The sequence below is a fragment of the Sciurus vulgaris genome, assembly GCF_902686455.1.
Source record: "Sciurus vulgaris genome assembly, chromosome: 11".
Classification (NCBI taxonomy): domain Eukaryota; kingdom Metazoa; phylum Chordata; class Mammalia; order Rodentia; family Sciuridae; genus Sciurus; species Sciurus vulgaris.
In genome coordinates this window covers 65,164,104-65,186,283 of record NC_136472.1, presented here as the reverse complement: position 1 = coordinate 65,186,283, position 22,180 = coordinate 65,164,104, and the positions used below count along the sequence as shown (strand labels likewise).

Sequence of the window (22,180 nt, the reverse complement as noted above, 5' to 3'; positions counted from 1 at the left end):
TTCACTATTAACTTTCATCCACACCTATTTTAAAGTATCTAAATCTACTTTTGTCACTTGCTGTCTGAGCCTTTGAATGTGTGAACCTGGGGAGGAGAAAGAATGAAAGTTCATTGTCGTTACCTCAAAGTGCCACACCTTAGCAACATTAGAATGGTTCCTGAGTTTTCTGGATGACCGTAATAACATCTCCAATATATCTATTATTTTAGATACAGAGTCATACAATGTTTTCTCATTTTTTTATTAGGTTGGTTTTGTTGCATAAGCAATTGAATTAGTCTGTAGTTTATTCTTCCATGTTTGAAAAATAGGTTACCTACCTATTTGAATTTCAACTTTTGCAAGTTCCATTTCTTTTTGTGGCTTCCCAAATACTTCACAAGGAAGTTAAGAGATGCTGTTTCAGAGATGGCTAGCCAGTTTCAATTAAAACCAAAATGAAATGTTTTAAGACAAAATTTAAAATATTTTGAAGTCAGTGAAAATACAAGTTGGACATTCAGTATAATTTCATAAATGTTAAAATGCACTGGAAAAAGACTAGAATGCAACAGGATGTAAAAAATTTTCCCTTAAATTTTAATATATATTTTGTAATGATTATGTATTATATTTATAGTAAAGAAAAATATATTTAATTTTAAATAAATAGTAGTTCTCCTAAGAATCTCCCCTTGAGGTAGGAGGGGAAACTATAATTTTTGTTTAGTATTCTTTGTATTATTTATAGGATTTCTTTTCCAGCAGCATTTATTGAGTTTAAAGATTGAGCTTTACTTAATGCTATTAAGAACAAGATTTATACAGTTTCTCTTCTGTGATTATTGTGAAGACATGAATTCTGATCAAATCCTTTATAATACTCATGGCATTTGTAAGCTTTCTCTCCCATGTGGACTCTTTGATGAATTCGAAGTGCTGAGCTATGACTGAAACCCTTACCACACTTTGCACATTGGTAAGGCTTCTCTCCAGTATGGACCCTCTGATGGATGTGGAGATTGGAGCTGTGACTAAAGCCCTTCCCACAATCATCACATTTGTAGGGCTTTTCTCCTGTATGAACTCTCTGATGAATGAGAAGATGAGAACGCTGACTGAATCCCTTACCACACTCTTCACATTTATAGGGTTTCTCTCCAGTGTGTACTCTTTGATGAGTGTGAAGCTTTGAACTCTTGCTGAAGCCCTTCCCGCATTCATGACAGGTATAGGGTTTCTCCCCTGTGTGGACCCTCTGGTGAATGCGAAGATCTGAGCTGTGACTAAAATCTTTCCCACAGTCATCACATTTATAAGGCTTCTCTCCTGTATGCACTCTCTGATGAATTTGAAGATTTGAGCGCTGGGTAAAGCCCTTACCACAGTCATCACACTTGAAGGACTTCTCTCCTGTGTGGACTAACTGATGAATTCGAAGATTTGAGCTCTGACTGAAGCCCTTACCACATTCATCACATTTATATGGTTTTTCTCCGGTGTGAACTCTCTGATGAACATGAAGTACTGAACTCCGACTAAAACTCTTACCACACTGATCACACTTAAAGGGCTTCTCTCCTGTGTGAAGTCTCTGGTGAATGTGAAGTAGTGAATTTGTACTGAGGTCCTTATTACACTCAAATTTATAGTGTTTCTCTTCTGTGTGGACACTTTGATGGCTATGAAGACAAGAGATCTGACTCTTACCACATATATGACAGATATAAGGTAAACCCCCTGTGAAGACTCCCTGATGGAAGTAAACTCCTGAGCCATGACTAAAATTACTGCCAACTTCATCACATCCAAACAGCTTCTTACCTATGTGGATTCTTGGATGTCTGTGCAAATCTGATCTCTGAGAGAAGCAGGCTATACCAATGGAGTATGGATAGAGGTATTCTCCAAGTTGATTTCTCTTGTGAAGAACACATTGTGAGTTCCAATAATAAACTTCTTTACATTTATTACATCCACAGTATTTCTCTTCCACAGAGTCTCTCAGTAGGTCACACTGGCATAACTCCCCAATATATACTGGAAGGGCTTCTTCCACTGGGATATAAGAATGCTGAGCTATGAATTTCTGTTCTTTTTCCATGGAGAGATTGGAGAGATTTTTCCTAGATATGCCAAGATGGTATCTGTCCCCTTGAAAACCACATGAATCACTCATGAGGACTTCTCTACTATAGTCTTGGGTGGTTTTTGTTTCTAAGGACTGCCAAGGTATAAACTTTTTGTATTTTAAGTTCCTGTGGCTTGTACCTTCAAAGGTCAGTTCATGGTTTCCATACTCTGCTACTTGTGTGGAGAGAACTAACCATTCTTGGCACTGTGAAAGATCTTGTTGCTTTAGGTTTTTGGAATCCAACCCCCAAATGGTTTCATTACAGTTTCGATTCTTATATGTCTGAAAGCTAGCATTTCTCCAGCTTTGCCAGGAAGAAAAATTTTCATATTCTAAGTTTCTGGATTGTTCTTCTTGTGGCTTGTAGCTCTCACTCAAGTTTCCTAGAAGAATAAACAGTTACTTCAGGGATGATATGAAGGTTGTGTTTAAAGTTTCCAAGTATCCAAATCAAAGATTTTCACAATGGTACGAAGATATGTGTGCCAAGGAATAGGAATGAAGGGTATGATTTTGGTTGCTCCATTTGGGACTGAAATTCGTTTATTTTGTACATTCATGTATATATTAATTCATTTGCTCATTCATTCATTTCACAAGCATACCTTGAGCATCTATAATTTACCAGGCACTATTTGTAATAAAAGAATAAGGTCAACTGTTTCATGGAAATAGTCTTAAAGACATATTTAACAATATTATTTTATTTGGGAAATTATTATAAGAAATAAAACATGCTGTTTCTATTTTTCTACTATAGAATAGTGTGGAAGACTGTGTGGGAAAAAATGACTGCACTAACTCTACTTATCCTTTAGGTGCTCTCCTTCCACACTATGTCCAGGCTTGGTAATACAATCTGGTCATAACAGCTTAAACTGGGATAACAGCATAACTGGGATAACAGCTAAAGTATCACAAGCTGAAACCTGAAAAGTGCTTGCCCTCTCTCTTGCTGCCTTTGAAAATTCTGTGACCACCACCACCATGTGAAGAGAGGGACATATAGTCAATGTATCTCCATTATCCCCAGTGATTTTGAGCCAACGGTTAAGACATGTGAGTTAGGCCCGTCAGCCTTATGTTAAAATCACCCAGTCCCAACCAAGACCCTCTATGAACGATCATCCATCCAGTCAATAGGAATCATGAAAAAATACTAAATTTTACCTTAAGCTGCTAAGTTTGGGGTAGTTCGTTACATAACAAAAGGTAATTTGTACAAATAGTATGAAGAAAAACAACTTTAGGACCAAACAAAACTTACTATGTATGGAGATTTGTGCTTTAAGAATAATATGAAGGAACTCTGGATGGGGTAGAGGAAAATGGGGTGGGAGGGGGTGGGGGGCGGAAAGACAATAGAATGAAACAGATGGTATTACCCTGTGTATATGTATGATTACATGAATGGTGTGAATCTACATTGTGTATAACCATAGAAATGAAAAGTTGTACCCCATTTGTGTACAATAAATTAAAATGCAGTCTGTAAAAATTTAAAAAAATTTAATAAAATTTTTTTTTAAAAATTTAAAAAATAAAGAAATAATATAGAAAATAACTAAAAATAATAATAACAAAAATCTAGGTCATTACATAGCCTAGATATCCTGGAAGATATTTTGTCTTTTCTTTTACAGGTCAAACATCCCTAATCCAAAAATTCAAAATCTGAAATACTCTAAAATCCAGTGCTTACATAATGCTCAGATTTTGGAGCATTTTTGGATTAGGGTTAATCAAATAAATAAAGATCATACAAATATTCCAAAATCCCCAAAATTCCAAAATCTAAAACACTTCTGGTCCCAAGCATTTTGCATGAGAGATATTCAAACTGTATCTGTCATCTGGTTTAAAACATATTTTTGTGAATATCTCTTCTATCATACCAACACAAGGAAAACTGAAATACTCAACAAAACTGATTCTAGAAAATTGAATTCCCTGTAAGCTTGGATCACTTTACCTACTGACATGACATTTGTGTAGTTCTCCCACATGACCTCCCAATAGAGATTTTTTTGAGAAGAATCCAGGAATTTCCATTCTTCCCAAGTAAAAATAATAGCTACATCTTCAAATGTTACTGCCATCTGGTTAAAGATAAGGCTTTTCAGGCAGAAGAAACCTAAGTGCGAAAATGGACAAAGAAAAAGATATTTAGTAGGTAATATAAGTGGCAAACCACGTTAAAAAAAAAGAACTTCAAAAGAAAGAAAAAAAATAAGGGGAGATATAATGCTAGTAGCTGAATTGCTAAAAAATGTATCCAAATATCAAAATCTCATCACTATCAAAGAAACACTTATTTGGCACTTGTTTGCCAACCCATGGGCTAATGACTTCAACCTATATTTTAGTTAGTCCTCATAGCAACCCTATGTTGTAGGGACTATTATTATCTCTGTACTACAAAATAGTAAATAATAGTTGAAAAAGATTAAGTAAATTCTAGTGATCATGGAGCAAGAAGGCAGCACAGCTGGGACCCAGGATGTACACTTCAGACCAGACCAATTTGCCAACTGTGATAATATTACTTGATATTTCTTATTTTATTGATTCATGGGTATCATTTTAGACATTATTTACTTCTTCCTAAAAGATGAGGAATTATATACTATAGTTCCATTCATCATTCTCAAACTATTTTCACAAATTTTTAGGTAAATTGATGCAGTGCTTATGCAATTTTGACAATTATTTATAAAGTTTATTCAAGAGGATGACGTTTCATTTTAATAAATTTGCTATCCTCATATTCTTATTTTGAAAGGCTCTATATAACTTATTTCATCAAGTGACTCAGCCTTCCCCAACCCTTTTATTTTAGAAATGTCTTTTTATTGTTCTAATCTGGACTGGATGGATACTCTTTTAAAGCTCAATTTTCAAGATTACATAATTCTTTATTTTACTCCCTCGTTTTGGAGGAACACACCCAAATGAGTTCAATCAAACCTGTGAATAGTAAGCCCACTGCTAGTGAAAAAGGCAAAGGTGAGAAGCAGGCAAGGCATTCCTCAAGACACATCATTTAAGAGAATCTCCAAGCAGGGATACTAGGAAAAATTCCCAGACCATTTGAATCATGGTACAATGGAAATCATCATTAATCCCCTCATAATTGACTGAGTGTAGAATTGTAGAGTAAAATACTCTTTCTCAGAACTGCTTCATTGTTTATAAGCACTCAGTGTTGCTGCTGAGACTGATTTTTTTATTCTAATGACTCTGTAGGTAATATTTTGTTTCCTCTATAAAGATTTTAGGAGCTTCTTTTTTCGATTCCTTGGTCTGGGACATTTTTCATTGATTATGATGGGCATTCAGTGAGCATTACAACCTGCAGACTGCTCATCACTTTATGAAATGTTCTTATGTTTCTCTGCAAAACTCCTCTCTTGATTTCTTTCATCTATAAGACTGTATTTAAACTGAGTCCCCTATTAGTCATATGCCATTCTCCTCGATAATCTCTTCTTGCTTTGTCCATTTTCTCTTACATAATTTGTTTCTGTCTGTTCTATTATATAGAAAAGTTTCCCAATTTTACCTTCAACTTTTCCACTGAATTTTTATTTTTTACTTTTATGTTTTAATTCCTATGAGGTTATTTTCATACTCATGGTTGCTTTTTTTAGCATTCTTTCTCACTTTATTGATGCTTTAAATATCTAAGAGTACGAGTTTCAAGGATCCAATGTCTTCTTTAATTACCTCAGGAATATTAGAGTTATATTCTCTTGTCTACATAATGTTTCCTCAGGCTCATTCCCTGTTTGTCCCACATTTATCTTGGTTTCTCTCTTTAAAATTGAAGAACTTACTCATATCTTATAATTCTTCTACTAGCTATATACATGCTTCAAATACCAGAATTTTCCAGGAGTGTTTAGCAAGTTCAGAAAATTAAATGTCTAATCTCCTGTTTGGGGAAAGGAAGAGCTGTAAATACACAAAATTCCTAGTAAGGCTGGGCGCAGTAGTGCATGCTTGTAATCCAAGCAGCTCAGGAGGGAGAGGTAGGAGGATCTCGGGAATTCAAAGCCAGCCTGAACAATGGTAAGGTGCTAAGCAACTCAGTGAGATCCTGTCTCTCAAAAAATATGAAATACAGCTAGGGAAGTGGTTCAGTGGTTGAATGCCCTTGAATTAGATCCCCCCAAAAAAGTATCCCCCCAAAAAAGATCCTAAATAAAATGTTAGCTAACTGAATTAAGTAATGTATTAAACATACATCATGAGGCAATCCAAGATGGTGGACTAGAGGGTGACTGCATCTCCTGTCGCTCCAGAACCCAGGATTCAAGAAGGGGAGGCACTGAGAGACTTGGACTAACATAAAGACCCGGGGTGACTCTCCCCCACCAGGTGAAGCTCTGCCTAGGCGGCAGGCACGGACAAGGTTGGTTTCTCAGAGCAGGGCAGGGCAGCTGGAGTCTTCCCCAGGCAGCCCTGCTCCCTCCGGCAGTGGGCACCTTCCACGGCCAGCTTCTCGGAGCAGGCCACCCATTGGGGGCCTTTCTTTACAGAGCCAGCTCTGGGTCCCGGAGCCAGTGGTGAGCTTTGGCCCGCAGGCAGCTTCAGGGATCAGGGCAGGGCAGCCAGGGAATTCCCCAAGCAGCCCTGCCCCTCCGGTGGCGGGTTCCTTTCACGGCCAGCTTCTCGGAGCAGGCCGTCCAGTGAGAGCCTTTCTGCACAGAGCTAGCTCAAAGTCTGGAGCCAGCGGCAAACTCCGGCCCACAGGCAGCCTCTGGGACCAGGGTAGGACAGCCAGAGACTTCTCCAGGTGGCCCTGCTCCCTCAGCGGCAGGCTCCTTCCACAACCAGCTTCTTGGAGCAGGCCCTCCAGTGAGAGCCTTTCCACACAGAGCAGGCTCTAAGCCCTGGACCCAGTAGCAGGCAAGGGGCAGCTTTCTTCGGAAGCACAGCATTATCAAGTTCCTCCAAGACTTCAGGCTACTGAAGGCTGGGAGGTGATACACTGGAAATCTACAGGGACACTATAAGCCAATAGAGGAAATCTGCAATATCTCAGAGTCCCACTGACATCTGACCAATATGAGAAAACAAGGGAAGAAAATGTCCCAAACAAACCTAGATACTATATCAATAAAATCCAATGACAGCACAGCAGAAGAAATGTCAGAAAGGGAGCTCAGAATGTACATAACTAAAACAATCAGGGAAGCAAATGAGGATATGGAAGAGCAAATGCAGGCATTGCAGGAGGAGATGAAAGCGCAAATGCAGGCATTAAATGATCGCACCAATCAACAGTTAAAAGACCAAATATGGGAAGCAACAGATCATTTCAATAGTTACAGATACTGAAAAAAGAAAACAAACAAACAAACAGAAATCCTTGAAATAAAGGAAACAATAAACCAAGTTGAAAACTCCATAGAAAGCATAACCAATAGGATAGAACATCTGGAAGAAAGAACCTCAGACATTGAAGACAAAATATTTAATCTCGAAAACAAAGTTGACCAAACAGAGAAGATGGTAAGAAATCATGAAGAGAATCTACAAGAATTATGGGATATCATGACAAGGCCAAATTTAAGAATTATTGGGATTGAGGAAGGCTTAGAGAAACAAACCAAAGGAATGAACAATCTATTCAATGAAATAATATCAGAAAATTTTCCAAATCTGAAGAATGAAATGGAAAACCATGTACAAGAGGCTTATAGGACTCCAAATATACAAAATTAAAACAGACCCACACCACGGCACATTATTATGAAAATACCTAACATACAAAATAAAGACAGAATTTTAAAGGCCACGAGAGAAAAGAATCAAATTACATTCAGGGGGAAACCAATAAGAATATCAGCAGATTTTTCAATCCAGACCCTAAAAGCTAGAAGGGCCTGGAACAACATTTACCAAGCCCTGAAAGAAAACAGATGCCAACCAAGAATCTTATACACAGCAAAACTTACTTTCAGATTTGACGACGAAATAAGACCCTTCCATGATAAATAAAAGCTAAAGGAATTTACAAAAAGAAAGCCGGCATTACAGAACATTCTCAACACAATATTCCAAGAGGAAGAGATGAAAAACAATGATGCAAATCAGCAACGAGAGGAACTAGCCTAAAGGAATAGCCAAATAAAGGAGAAACCAGATAATGTCAAAAAAAAAAAAAAAAAGTGTCAAATGACTGGGAATACAAATCATATCGCAATAATAACCCTGAATGTTAATGGCCTGAACTCATCAATCAAAAGACATAGACTGGCAGATTGGATTAAAAAGAAAAATCCAACAATATGCTGCCTGCAAGAGACTCATCTCATAGAAAGAGATTCCCACAGACTAAAGGTGAAAGGATGGGAGAAAACGAACCATGCACACAGACACAGCAAAAAAGCTGGAGTATCCATCCTCATTTCAGATAATGTGGACTTCAAGCCAAAACTAGTCAGAAGGGATAAAGAAGGACATTACATACTGCTTAAGGGAAGCATAAATCAGCAAGACATAACAATCAAAAATATCTATGTCCCGAACATTGGCTCATCCATGTACGTCAAACAAATCCTTCTCAATTCCAGAAATCAAATACACCACAACACAATAATACCAGGCGATTTTAACACACCTCTCTCACCACTGGATAGATCTTCCAAACAAAAATTGAATAAAGAAATCATTGATCTCAATAACACAATCAACAATTTAGACTTAACAGACATATACAGAATATACCATCCAACAAAGAACGAATACACTTTCTTCTCAGCAGCACATGGATCCTTCTCTAAAATAGAACATATTTTATGCCACAAAGCTAATGATATCAAGTACAAGAAGATAGAGATACTACCTTGTATTCTATCAGATCATAATGGATTGAAATTAGAAATGAATGACAGAATAAAAAACAGAAACTTCTCCAATACCTGGAGATTAAAAAATACACTATTATATGATGAAGGGATAACAGAAGACATCAGGAGGGAAATAAAAAAATTCTTAGAAGTAAATGAGAACAAAGACATCATATCAAAATCTCTGGGACACTATGAAAGCAGTACTTAGAGGAAGATTTATTTCATGCTGCACATTCAACAAAAGAAGTAATAATCAACAAATAAATGACTTAACACTACAGCTCACAGCCCTCGAAAAAGAAGAGCAGACCAACACCAAAAGTAGTAGAAGACAGGAAATAGTTAAAATCAGAGACGAAATTGAAACAAATGAAACAATCGGAAAAATGAACAAAATAAATAGTTGGTTCTCCAAAAAAATGAACAAAATTGATAAACCTTTAGCTACACTAACAAAGAGAAAGAGGGCGAAACTCAAATTACTAAAATTCGGAATGAACAAGGAAATATCACAACAGACATGAGTGAAATACAAAACATAATTAGAAGCTATTTTGAAAATCTCTACTCCAACAAAACAGAAAACCTCGAAGACATCAACAAGTTTCTAGAGACATATGAATTACCTAAACTGAATGAGGAGGACATACACAACTTAAACAAATCAATTTGAAGCAATGAAATAGAAGAGGTCATCAAAACCTACCAACAAAGAAAAGTCTGGGACCAGATGGGTTCTCAGCCGACTTCTACAAAACCTTTAAAGAAGAGCTCATTCTAACACTCCTCAAAGTATTCCATGAAATAGAAGAGGAGGGAACCCTCCCAAACTCATTCTATATCACCCTGACACCTAAACCAGATAAAGACACATGGAGAAAAGAAAATTTCAGACCAATATCCTTAATGAACATTGACGCAAAAAATTCTCAACAAAATTTTAGCAAATCGCATACAAAAATATATTAAAAAGATAGTGCACCACCATCAAGTGGGTTTTATCCCAGGGATGCAAGGTTGGTTCAACATCCGGAAATCAATAAATGTCATTCACCATATCATCAGACTTAACGTTAAGAATCACATGATTATTTCAATAGATGCAGAAAAAGCATTCGATAAAATACAGCATCCCTTCATGCTCAAAACACTAGAAAAAACTGGGATAGTAGAACGAACATTCCTTAACATTGTAAAGGCCATCTATGCTAAGCCCATGGCCAATATCATTCTAAATGGTGAAAAACTGAAAGCATTCCCCCTAAAAACTGGAACAAGGCAGGGATGCCCTCTTTCACCACTTCTATTCAACATCGTCCTTGAAATCCTAGCCAGAGCAATTAGACAAACCAAAGAAATTAAAGGGTTACGAATTGGAAAAGAAGAACTCAAACTATTCCTATTCGCTGATGACATGATTATATATTTAGAGGAACCCGGAAATTCCACCAGAAAACTTTTAGAACTCATAAGTGAATTCAGTAAAGTAGCAGGTTACAAGATCAATGCTCATAAATCCAATGCATTCCTATACATAAGTGATGAATCTTCAGAAAGAGAAGTTAGGAAAACTACCCCATTCACAATAGCATTGAAAAAAATAAAATACTTAGGAATCAATCTCACAAAAGAGGTGAAAGACCTCTACAATGAGAACTACAGAACACTAAAGAAAGAAATTAAAGAAAACCTTAGAAGATGGAAAGATCTCCCATGTTCTTGGATAGGCAGAATTAATATTGTCAAAATGGCCATACTACCAAAAGTGCTATACAGATTCAATGCAATTCCAGTTAAAATCCCAATGATGTACCTTACAGAAATAGAGCAAGCAATTATGAAATTCATCTGGAAGAATGAGAAACCCAGAATAGCTAAAGCAATCCTCAGTAGAAAGAGCGAAGCAGGGAGTATCACAATACCAGATCTTCAACTCTACTACAAAGCAACAGTAACAAAAACAGCATGGTATTGATACCAAAATAGACAGGCAGATAATGGTACAGAATAGAGGATATGGACACAAACCCAAATAAATACAGTTTTCTCATACTAGACAAAGGGGCCAAAAATGTGCAATGGAGAAAAGATAGCCTCTTCAACAAATGGTGCTGGGAAAACTGGAAATCCATATGCAACAGAGTGAAATTAAACCCCTATCTGTCACCCTGCACAAAACTCAACTCAAAATGGATCAAGGACCTTGAAATCAGACCAGAGACCCTTCATCTTATAGAAGAAAAAGTAGGTCCAAACCTTCAACTTGTTGGCTTAGGATCAGACTTCCTTAACAGGACTCCCATAGCTCAAGAAATAAAAGCAAGAATCAATAAGTGGGATACATTCAAACTAAAAAGCTTTCTCTCAGCAAAGGAAACTATCAGTAATGTGAAGAGAGAGCCTACAGAGTGGGAGAATATCTTTGCCACTCATACTTCAGATAGAGCGCTAATTTCTAGAATCTATAAAGAACTCAAAAAACTCTACACCAAGAATACAAATAATCCAATCAACAAATGGGCTAAGGATATGAACAGACACTTCACAGAAGAAGATGTACAAGCAATCAATAGATGTATGAAAAAATGTTCAACATCTCTAGTAATAAGAGAAATGCAAATCAAAACTGCCCTAAGATTCCATCTCACCCCAATTAGAATGGCGATTATCAAGAACACAAGTGGGCTGGGGACATAGCTCAGTTGGTAGAGTGCCTGCCTCGCAAGCACAAGGCCCTGGGTTCAATCCCTAGCACCACAAAAAAAAAAAAGAACACAAGCAACAATATGTGTTTGCGAGGATGTGGGGAAAAAGGTGAACTCATACATTGCTGGTGGGGTTGCAAATTAGTGCAGCCACTCTGGAAAGCAGTATGGAGATTCCTCAGAAAGCTTGGAATGGAACCACCATTTGACCCAGCTGTCCCACTCCTTGGCCTATACCCAAAGGATTTAAGATCAGCATACTACAGAGATACAGCCACATCAATGTTCATTGCTCCTCAGTTCCCCATAGCCAGATTGTGGAACCAACCTAGATGCCCTTCAGTTAATGAATGGATAAAGAAACTGTGGCATATATATACAATGGAATATTACTCAGCCATAATGATAAAATTATGGCATTTGCAGGCAAATGGATGAAATTGGAGAATATCATGCTAAGTGAGATAAGGCAATCTCAAAAAACTAAAGGACGAATGATCTCGCTGATAAGCAGATGAGGACATATAATAGGGGGTGGGAGGTGTTAGCATTAGGGTTTGGGTTATGTTTAGGGTTAGGGATAAGGAGGGTGGTAAGAATGGAGGAAGGAAGGACTGTATAGAGGTAAAAGATGGGTGGAAGAGGTGGGGGGAAGGGGAAAAAATAACAATGAATCAAACAACATTGCCCTGTGTAAATTTATGATTACACAAATGGTATGACTTGACTCCGTGTACAAATAGAGAAACAACATGTATCCCATTTGTTTACAACAACAACAAAAAAAAAAAAGTCAAAAAAAAAAGAGCATGGGTTTGACACAGGAATAGATAAAACAATATAAAAAAATTAGAAACCTGTAAATAGACCCACGTACAACAGTGAATTTTAAAGATGACAGAGGTGACATCAAATTTGTAGAGAAAAAAATGGCTTATTTAATTATGTTTGGACCACTAAATAGACATTTGGAGGAAAACAAGCTAGATTCTCTGCCTCAATCTTTATGGCTTAGTGACTAAAAAGAGTTGTATCAGATATGACATATATATAATGTCTAAACAGGTTAGTGAGTATGTATGCACATTAAGTATTACGTAAAAGACTATAAGTAAATACATCTAAATGTGAATAATGGCTGCATCTGGTTAATGTGAAGGGAACTCTGGAGTTGCACAAGAATAAATAACACATTTAATATGAATAGCCCTCTACAGTGTGGCTTGTTTTATACATTTATACTTATACTCCCCTGTAGTAAGTCTGGTTACCTAATTTGTCCCCTCTAATTCTACCTGAGACCAAATGATGGTTTTCCTGTAAATCTGAGCTCTGTTGCTGTATTAAATGGCACTATTTAATGTGGATAACTCCATTTATTAACTTCCTGGTTTAAATTTCTCAATGTGAAGACATTCTTATATATTATATATCTCAGAACACCAAGAACAATACAAATTGTATGTATCCTGAACTTGAATGACTGAAGGAATGAGTTAATGTTGGCAAAAATTCCTGTAGAGGAGGCAGGGGCATGCTGCATAAGAGGCTTGGAAGCTTCTCTACAGGTGAGGAACATTAAGCAATCTGATCCATTCATCCTCACTGCCACTTCTACTACCTCCACTATCCATAAAGAATCAGGGGCATTTTATAAGTGAGAAAGACAATCCTACTTACCTGAGATCAGACTGTGAGGAATACAGCATATAACTGTTTCTCCTTTGTGCTCTTCTGAGAATGGGTGGAATGTTGAGAAAACTGAGCTGGAGATGCGTGAAGAAGGAATGAAAAACTGAGCGTGACACTAAATTCCCCAAATCATTAAATTCCCCACACAAGGAAGTACCCCCCCCCCCAAATCTCCTAGAAAGAAGTCAAAAAAAGCCCAGGAACACTCCTGTTCCCCTTCAAGCATTAGAAAGCAAAGCTATAAAATTGACACTTTGATGCCTCTGAGCCTCTACAGACATCAAGGGATAAAATTCTACTTTGGACATAAAAACACAAAATTTGATTTTAGTTTGGTCTCTCCAGGGATGCAGATGCTTTCCATTTAGTTCAATGTCTCTGAGACTCAAGGCTTTGTTTTATTAATTACATGTATTATTATATGGTTTATTTATATAAATTGTAATAAGATCAATAAAATATAATAGCACACGTAAATGGCTTCTTTCTGATTCTAGACTATTGCTCATATTTTGTTCAATCAACTTAAGGAAAAAATAATTCCATTGCCGTCCCCTACTTATTACAACAAAATACTGGATTTACTATCACCAGGGAAACCGGAGTTTTGGAGAAGGATCCGAGATCTAGACCTTCCAGAATCTGATTATAATCTCAACTGTGCTATCAGTCACTTGTAGAATTTTATGAAAAGATCCAAGTTCTATGCTTTCCCAGGCCTCGGTTTCCTCACCTGTAAAGTGGGGGTATGAGCCTTTACCACTCAGGTTCTTCCTTGCTGATTACGGCTTAGTCGCTGGGGAAAAAGGCAATTCGTTAAGAACCCCCTTTCTCTAAAGAGAAAAACGATTCGCGCATGCCCCACGATGAGACGTTTGAGCGCCCCAAAGCGCCACAGGCCGAGCGAGGGTAGCACCCCTCCGCTCGCACCACGGTGCTCAAGGAGCGGGATCTCAGGGTTACAGGTCCGCGAAGCCCCTGCTCCTGCAGCCAGACCCGCAGGGCCTCTGATGTGCCTCCAGGTCCCGAACCCAGCTCGCCCCAACACCTCCCGACCCAGCACGCCGACCAGGGGACCAGGCTGCCTCCTGCCCTCTTCCCTCCTTAACCCTTAACGTGGGAGAGGAGCGCTGAGGGACTCGTCTACACCGGGTGTCTCCAAGGCGTCCAAGTCGGAGGAGTCGCTTCTCGGCTCCGACTCTACTTTTCTGCCACTCTTCCTTCAGCCACAGCACTTCCCGCCCTCGTCCACATCTGGCTCGGCCTTAGAGTCCGTGTCACTTACAGAGCCTCTGAGGGGACGCCCCGGGGGTCCAAAACACCGGGTCCATGCAGACAATGGCCGCAGTCCGGCTAGATCGAAACGGAAGTCCCGGGTCCTCCTTGGCGTAGACTAAGCCGCGTTTCCACGGATACGAGAGGGGCGGGGCGGGAGAGGGGCTCTGGAGGATGTGACTCCTGATTGGCCAGAAAGATCGACCCGCAGCGTAGCTCCACCCCTAGCAGGCCTCATTCCCGCGCGAGAAGGAGGGAGCCTTCGGCGCCTCTGAACCGTGGATGGGGCTGGCGTAACTCCAGGCTCCCGATGCTCAGGGTCCCCGGAAATGGGGCGTGGCCGAGATGTCAGGGAAATGGGGTCATTGGCTTCGAATAATTCTGGGACGCTTACAGCCTACAAATGCGGAACCCCTCCGTTGGAATCCTTGGAAATACTTGCTGTAGGGTCGTTTCTGGTTGGGGTGGGGTGGTTGAGCTCGCTCTCCTGTGCCCTTGGCGGAACAGGCATCCAAGTAGCCCCGGTCCTGCCTAATCTTGAGGTTGGAGGCAAAGTAGGACTGAGATAAAGCCGAGGAAAGGATCCCCTCCTCGGTGTCCTGGGACCCCAGAAAGACTTTGAAGCGCATGCTCTTCTATTCGGTAGTTGAGTGTGTTATGTTAGGAATCCATCTATTAGGAATCTCTCTCTCTCCCTCTCCCTCTCCCTCTCTCCCTCCCTCCCCCTGGGTTTGATTAGTAGTATTAAAACGTTTTACTAGACAAGGAAGCTTTGGTAAGGTTGTCATTAAAAGCAAATAATTCCCTGGATTCTAATCTGACTAAATCACTTATGATGAACCTTGACTGAAACACAGGCCTCTTAGGATTAAATGAATTAGTATAGTTAAAATGCTTAAACCGGTCCCTGGCACATATCAAGCACTTTAAGTTTTAACTATATGATTTAATGTTTAATACAAGTAAATGACCCAGAGGCGTCTGCCTGTGTCGCGCCATAATGAGCCCACTTGAATGAGCTCCTCTACAACCTGATCATAGCTTTCAGCTTCAATTAAACCAGAGAAGTGGGTCTTATAGAGAAAACCTTGGGATTAGAGCACAAACTTAGAAACCTATGTGGGTCCCCATCCCTCTGGGCAGGATATAAATGTGAACAGCATGAGAGCCTAGAATGTGAGAACTTAAATGTGACATTTCTTGAAAAAAGCCTAGACCTAGGATCTGTGGAAATTCTGGAGACTTGTACACATGTACTGAGATTTCTTGGCTTCTATGACACCAAGAAGGAGCTGATGAATATCTAGGCTGACTATCCCTGTGCTAAGTATGGGAGATTACAAGAAAACTAGAGAGCAAGAGGATTTTATCCAGGTGGTTCATGCTCCTATTCAATGACTGATAGAGGCAGAGATCTGTTTGTCTTCCCCCAAGACAAGTGCTCCCACTTAAGATATTCCGTTAAGGAGACTTGAACCTCAGCAAATTGGCCAACAAAATGAAACAAAACAAATGAAAAACCTAGGAAGACCCAGTTATCAGAGAAACAAATAGAATGTGCATCTGAAGAACTGTAACTGCTGAAGGGAAAATAGAAAAAAGATAAAAGGCTTAAAAGATAGATCTATGAGATCTAATGTACAGACACAGAAGTCCAAGAAAGAGAAAAAGGAGTTGGTAGAAGTGAATAAACAAATGAATAACAAAATAATGGAAACTTTCTTATTAGATGAGCATTTTTTAAAGGGCCTGAATCTGTAGATCTAAAGAACTCATTACATTTCAGTCTTGATTAATAAGGCAAACTAGGTGTATAAAAGTATAATTCCTACACTCTAAGACTAAAGAGAAAACTAATAAACTTCTAAGAAAAAAAGCATAAGTTTCTAAAAAGAAAAATGACATTGGACTTCCTATTTGTAGTAGAATACTGTTTAATAACTATAAAGACTAATATACTAAACAGACTGCAGTCCATCAACCAACTATAATCACCTGTCATGATGAAAGAATTATTTGAGAATTTGTAAGAATTTGAATCTTCTTCACTCAGGTTTCACTAATATGAGGAAGCAATTAACAAAAGAACCAAAAACTGATACCCCCACACAAAAAAATTTGAGCAACAGAGGAAAGTCATGATATAAAATAAACAAGATAACATACCTAAGTAATGTAATAGACCATGAGTCATTGTGCTAAACATGAAAGGACTGATGTCCTGCAGGGTCTCAGACCTGGGAAACATATTTGGGATCCTAGAAGGCGAGTTGGGATAGTAAATATGCTTTATTTGAAGACCACAGCAAACCCAGCCTCCTGAGTCTTTCCGTTGGTCCTTATTAATATGCAGGCCAACTGAAAGGAAAAATGGCAACAGAATGAGTGCATGCTCACAAACAGATGTTTATGACCTTGAGTAAATATGCTGAATCAGTGTGTTTATGACCTTGACAACCTACTAAAAACATAACTCACTGGAAGTCTTGGCAAGGAACCCAATTGTAGCTATCATGGGCCTGCCCTACAACTGAGTTTTTCTATATAAAGGCAGAATCTATCAGACTAAGTCAAACAATAAAAACCACCCTTATGCTGTTTATAGGAAACATTGTGAAATATGTCTAAAAGACAGATACCAGGCAAATAGAATGGAAATTTCAACTAACTGAAGGTTAAGGGGCGGGGGGGGGGGGGAGAATTGATTTTATATGCTGATAAGAGGCACAGTTTTTGAAGTACAATGGTGTCAAGCCTGTTAAATATACAGAGCAGAGATACATAGTTTTAAGAACTTGATACAGTTTTGTAATAAATATCCACACATTTGTGTCAGAATTAACTCTAAGAGATTTAAAACGGCAATATATAAATTGAATAATATTAAGAGGAATATAGAAAATTTATATCCCTTGCATAGAGAATACATTTTTATGTTCATAGAACATTGACAAAAACTATGAGCTTTGTCATTCTTATCCCAACTGAAAAGTGTGTTTTTAATTTCCCTGAGAAAACGCTCAAGGGAACTTCCACACCTCCCCACATCTCACACACATTCATTTGCCTACCTGCATCAGTGCCAATTTGTTCTTTTACTACCGATGAAGTCTGTGCTCCTTACTTAGAAACCTATTCACTAAGTCATTACATTCTAGCCATTCTTGCTCACATGTAGATCTAACTCCCATCTCCTACATTATCAATTTTTTCCTCTTACTGGACATCAACAATCAAGCATATGTCCTTTTTAAAAAACAAAAAAGCAAAAAATAAATAAATAAATTCTCTAGGACCCAGTCTTTCTTTGGACAGTCAACCACAACACCATAAACTGAGTGAATAACAAGTGACAGAAACTTACTCCTCAGTGTTCCAGAGACTAGAATTCCAAGATCAAGGCACTGACAGATTCCAAGCCCCGTGAGGGCTCACAGCATGATCCACTGACAGTTAACGTCTCACTGAGTCCTCGCGTGGCAGAAGGGACAGGAAGTTTTCTGGGACATCTATAAAGGCACTGACCTCATGACACATTGTGATATATTGCTGAGACCTCCTGAACTAATTGCCTTTTGAGGGTTCCATCTCCTAAATACAATCATACTGGGTATTAGATATCAACATATGAATTTTGGGGTGACACAAACATTCAATCTGTAACAGGCCCACTTACCCCATCAGTTACCATCTCATTCATTTCTCTTCCTCTTGAGCCAAACATCTTGAAAAAGTAGACTGACTCAAATTGTTTCTACTTCCAGTCTTTTTTTGGGAGGGCGGGTACCAGGGTCTGAACTCAGGGGCACTCAACCACCGAGCCACATCCCCAACCCTTTGTATTTTGTATTTAATTAGACAGGGTCTCTCTGAGTTGCTTAGGGCCTTACCGTTCTGAGGCTGGCTTTGAACTCGAGATCCTCCTGCCTCAGTCTCCCTTAGCGGCTAGGATACAGGCTTGTGCCCCTGCACACAGCCCTCTCCTTCCAGTCTTTCTTGAAGGTACTTCAATTAGGTTTTCACCCCATATACCACTGATCTGTTCTTCTTAAAATCACTGATGAAGCCAGGCATGGTGATACATGCCTATAATCCTAGCAACTCTGGAGACTGAGGTATGGTCTCAGTCAGCCTTGGAAATTTAGAGACCCTGTCTCAAAACAAAAGATAAAAAGGCCTGGGGGTGTAGTTCAGTGGTAGGACACCCGTGGATTCAATCCTCAGTATCAATAAGTAAATAAATAAATCACTGATGATCTCCATGTTGCTAAAACCAATGGTTTGTTTTCAGTCTCATTTTATCTTATCTGAAGAACTAGGTGCAATTGATCTCTTTTTATTGGTTCTTTTAGTTATACATGAAATTAGAATTCATTTTGATATAATTATACAAGCATGGAATATATCTTACTCTTGTTAGGACCCCATTTTCATGGATGTACATGATGGTGGGATTCACTATGGTGTGTTCATATAAGTACACAGAAAAAATATTTCAGATTAGTTCCACTGTCTTTCCTTCTTCTAGAACCCCTTCCTTCCCTTCATTCCCCTTAGTTGAATCTGTTGAATATCTATTCTTCCCCTCTTCCCACTGATCTCTTGATATACTTTCTTCACTTGGATTTTTAGACAACATACTCTCTAGGTTTTCCTCTCTGGATGTTCATTTTAACCTCTTTGGAAAACACCTTTACTGCCTGCTCCCCTCTCTGTTCTTCTAAGCTTCCCTTTGTCACAATCTTCTCTATCCCATTCTTCCCATTCCCCAAACTAGTATCTTGGACTTATCTTTCATTCTTTTTCTTACATCCCTATCTGTTCTGTCAGTAAATTCTTGAAATTCTATCCTACGTATCCAGAATATGACTGATTTTGCCACCTCCACTGTTGCCAGCCCCAGCCTAGCCATCGTTTTCTCTCACATGGATATTTGTCATTGCCTCTTACCTGGTCTCCTGGATTTCTACCATTGCCCTAGTTAATCACAATCCAGGATGATTCTCTTAAAACATAACTGTAGTTATTCACTTTGCTCAAAACCCTCAACAGGCTTCTAAACTTAGAGTGAGTCTAAGTACTTACAGTGACCTGAATGGTCTTGCATAATCTCTCCTTATCTTTCTGATATTCTCCCCCACCTCTCTGACTCCATATTCCATTATTCTGCTCCCTCATCCCATGTTAGCCCTTCTGGCCACCTTGTTGTTCCTTCTACTTGTCCTGCTTGTTTTCACTTCACTCCCTTCTTAAATTCATGATACCTTGTTGATTGATTCATCCACTGTTCTAGGTGCAGGGGATAAATCAATGAATAGTTAAAACATCTTTATTTTGGTGGGGTGAAGTTGGGTGGGGAGAAAATAACAATAGTCATCCAGGAAATAAGTAAAATTATTTGTTGGGTGAGAAAATAAAGATACAAAAATGGAATAATAGAATTTGAAATTTTATAACTTAATTGTTCATGAGTTTAATTGTACAGCATAGAGAAAATATGAATGAATATATACTCAATAATTTGTGTATACAGTGTGGACTTTTTATTGGGAGAGATTGATGTGAGTACAGACAGGAAGAAATCGGGGGGGGGGGGGCTTATAGGACAGTCTCCCAAACTCTTAGTGAAAAAGGAATTTCTACCACTTTAATTTCAATTCTTGTGGGAGATGAGAAAAGTGATAAGTGCTATCTATTTTAAGCATTTTTACCATTTAAAGTATTATCTGGTCAACAGATAAGTACTACAGTAACTCAGAATGGCCTAACTTTTAGATAGTAGTGATCATTTTCACAAGTCACTGCAACAATCTCAAAAGTCTAGGTATCTCATAAGCATCCTCTGTACAAATAAAAATTTATATAAACATAAAATAGAACAAGATGATGGCACTGTGAATATTTATACAGATTGCTTGTTAAGACAGCAAAACAAGATGGAGATTTTGTTAATCTTTACAACTTGGCACCTTATTAGTTTTATGAAGAAGAATGGTGTCTCCTACTAACAGCAGTGTGAGAAGACATCTTTAAAATGTTTGTGATGCCTTTTTGCTTGTAGTTGTTAATTAAGAAGTCTTACATTTTCATTTGTATTATTTAGTATTTTAAGATTTAAAAGACCTACAAAATGAAATTTTACTAAAAAGTAACAAAGAGGAGGTAAAGGAGAATTTTCTTTAATAATATTGCATTAAGGAGCACCCAATATTCTTTGCCACAGGGGGCTAATTTCAGGCTTCAAAGGGAAGCTTTGTACAGTGATACATGCCTGTGATCCCATCTACTTAGGAGGCTGAGACAGGAGAATCACAAATTCAAGGCCAGCCTCAGCAACTTGGGGAGAATCTGTCAAATAAATAAATACATACATACACACATACATACAAATAGTGTTGGGGGTGTAGCTTAAGACTGGGAATGTAGGGTAAAATGCCCCTGGGTTCAATCCCTAGTACTTCAAAAAATAATAATTATAATAAAATAAAATAAAAAGTAAAGCAAAGGGAAAAGAAAAAGATTACACGATTGTACTAAAATTTATAATATTATAACACTTAAGCTTCATGTAAAATTAATTATGGTTAGGCATATGAAAATTCAATTTTAAATGTCTAATTCATTTTCATTCAGTACAATTTCAGGACCCTCAAGCTTCTAAAACTTTCTGTCGCTTCTTTAACTGTCTCCCATTTATTAATTTATTTTCAGGGAATAAATACATTCTATGTCATAATTTTATGGGCATGTTAAAATTGTTTCAGAACCTAAACTTTTAACAGTCACAGCTTTTCTTAAAATGTATGTACTTGTGAACATAGTGCTGTACCCTTTTGAAGGCCATCATTTAACCAATTAAAATAGTAGTTTAGACTCCAAAGAAGGAGGCTTTATCTTCTTTCTAATCTCACACACTGTTGGTTATCCTTTTGAGTTAGTTTTGGTGTGACTTTGTAATCTAGGCTTGTGATCTGTAACTGTGATTGAGATTGTTGGATCCATCTTGCTAACTAGCACACCTGAGCCCTTCAGCATCAGCTGCCTAGCATTTATAACTCCTTAATGTCAATGAATACTGGCTCCTGTGCCAATAAAGCATAAAGCTTTCCAGTGAAGATTCCACCTGGAGAAATGCTACCTTAAATAAGGAGATGGTCAACTCCAGAATCTCCCAAATCTTGCTATCTAAATAGAAAGAGGTCTTTTGAATGGGTCATCTTGAGAAAATGGAAGCCATCCTAAAAGAATGCCCATTTATTCATTTGATCAGAGATCTCTTATCTGAGAATTAGACAAGTCTAATTCCTGGAGTTGCTGGACCTATTAGGTTCTAAACCAACTTTGAGATCCCTGTCTTCAGTGGCCAAGGTCATAAATTTACACATATATTTACAGATCTTTGTGCTATCTGTAAATCAACAGAGTGAAGGTGACCATTAGGTGACTTTCCTCTGTTATGTTAAGGAGGCTCTTGCCTGAGGGCTTCTGCAGTTGAGATTTCCTCCTCCCGGAATGCTTTAATCTCCCAGATA

At 38.3% G+C, this 22,180-nt stretch overlaps 1 protein-coding gene and 1 long non-coding RNA gene across 2 annotated transcripts; both read right to left on the bottom strand.

The window, feature by feature from the left end:
- Positions 1 to 620: 620 nt before the first annotated feature.
- ZNF214 (zinc finger protein 214) lies at positions 621 to 13,447 on the bottom strand. The gene is made up of 3 exons (XM_079104076.1): positions 13,362 to 13,447; positions 4,089 to 4,250; positions 621 to 2,499 (listed from the first exon to the last, which is right to left on the bottom strand). The coding sequence occupies exons 2-3, from the start codon at positions 4,213 to 4,215 to the stop codon at positions 803 to 805; spliced, it is 1,824 nt and encodes a 607-aa protein (XP_078960202.1). The 5' UTR covers positions 4,216 to 4,250; positions 13,362 to 13,447; the 3' UTR covers positions 621 to 802.
- A 185-nt stretch (positions 13,448 to 13,632) lies between these two features.
- On the bottom strand, positions 13,633 to 14,770 carry LOC306639591. The gene is made up of 3 exons (XR_013757692.1): positions 14,578 to 14,770; positions 14,107 to 14,169; positions 13,633 to 13,668 (listed from the first exon to the last, which is right to left on the bottom strand). It is a non-coding gene; the product is annotated as an uncharacterized lncRNA (long non-coding RNA).
- Between the last annotated feature and the right edge of the window lie 7,410 nt (positions 14,771 to 22,180).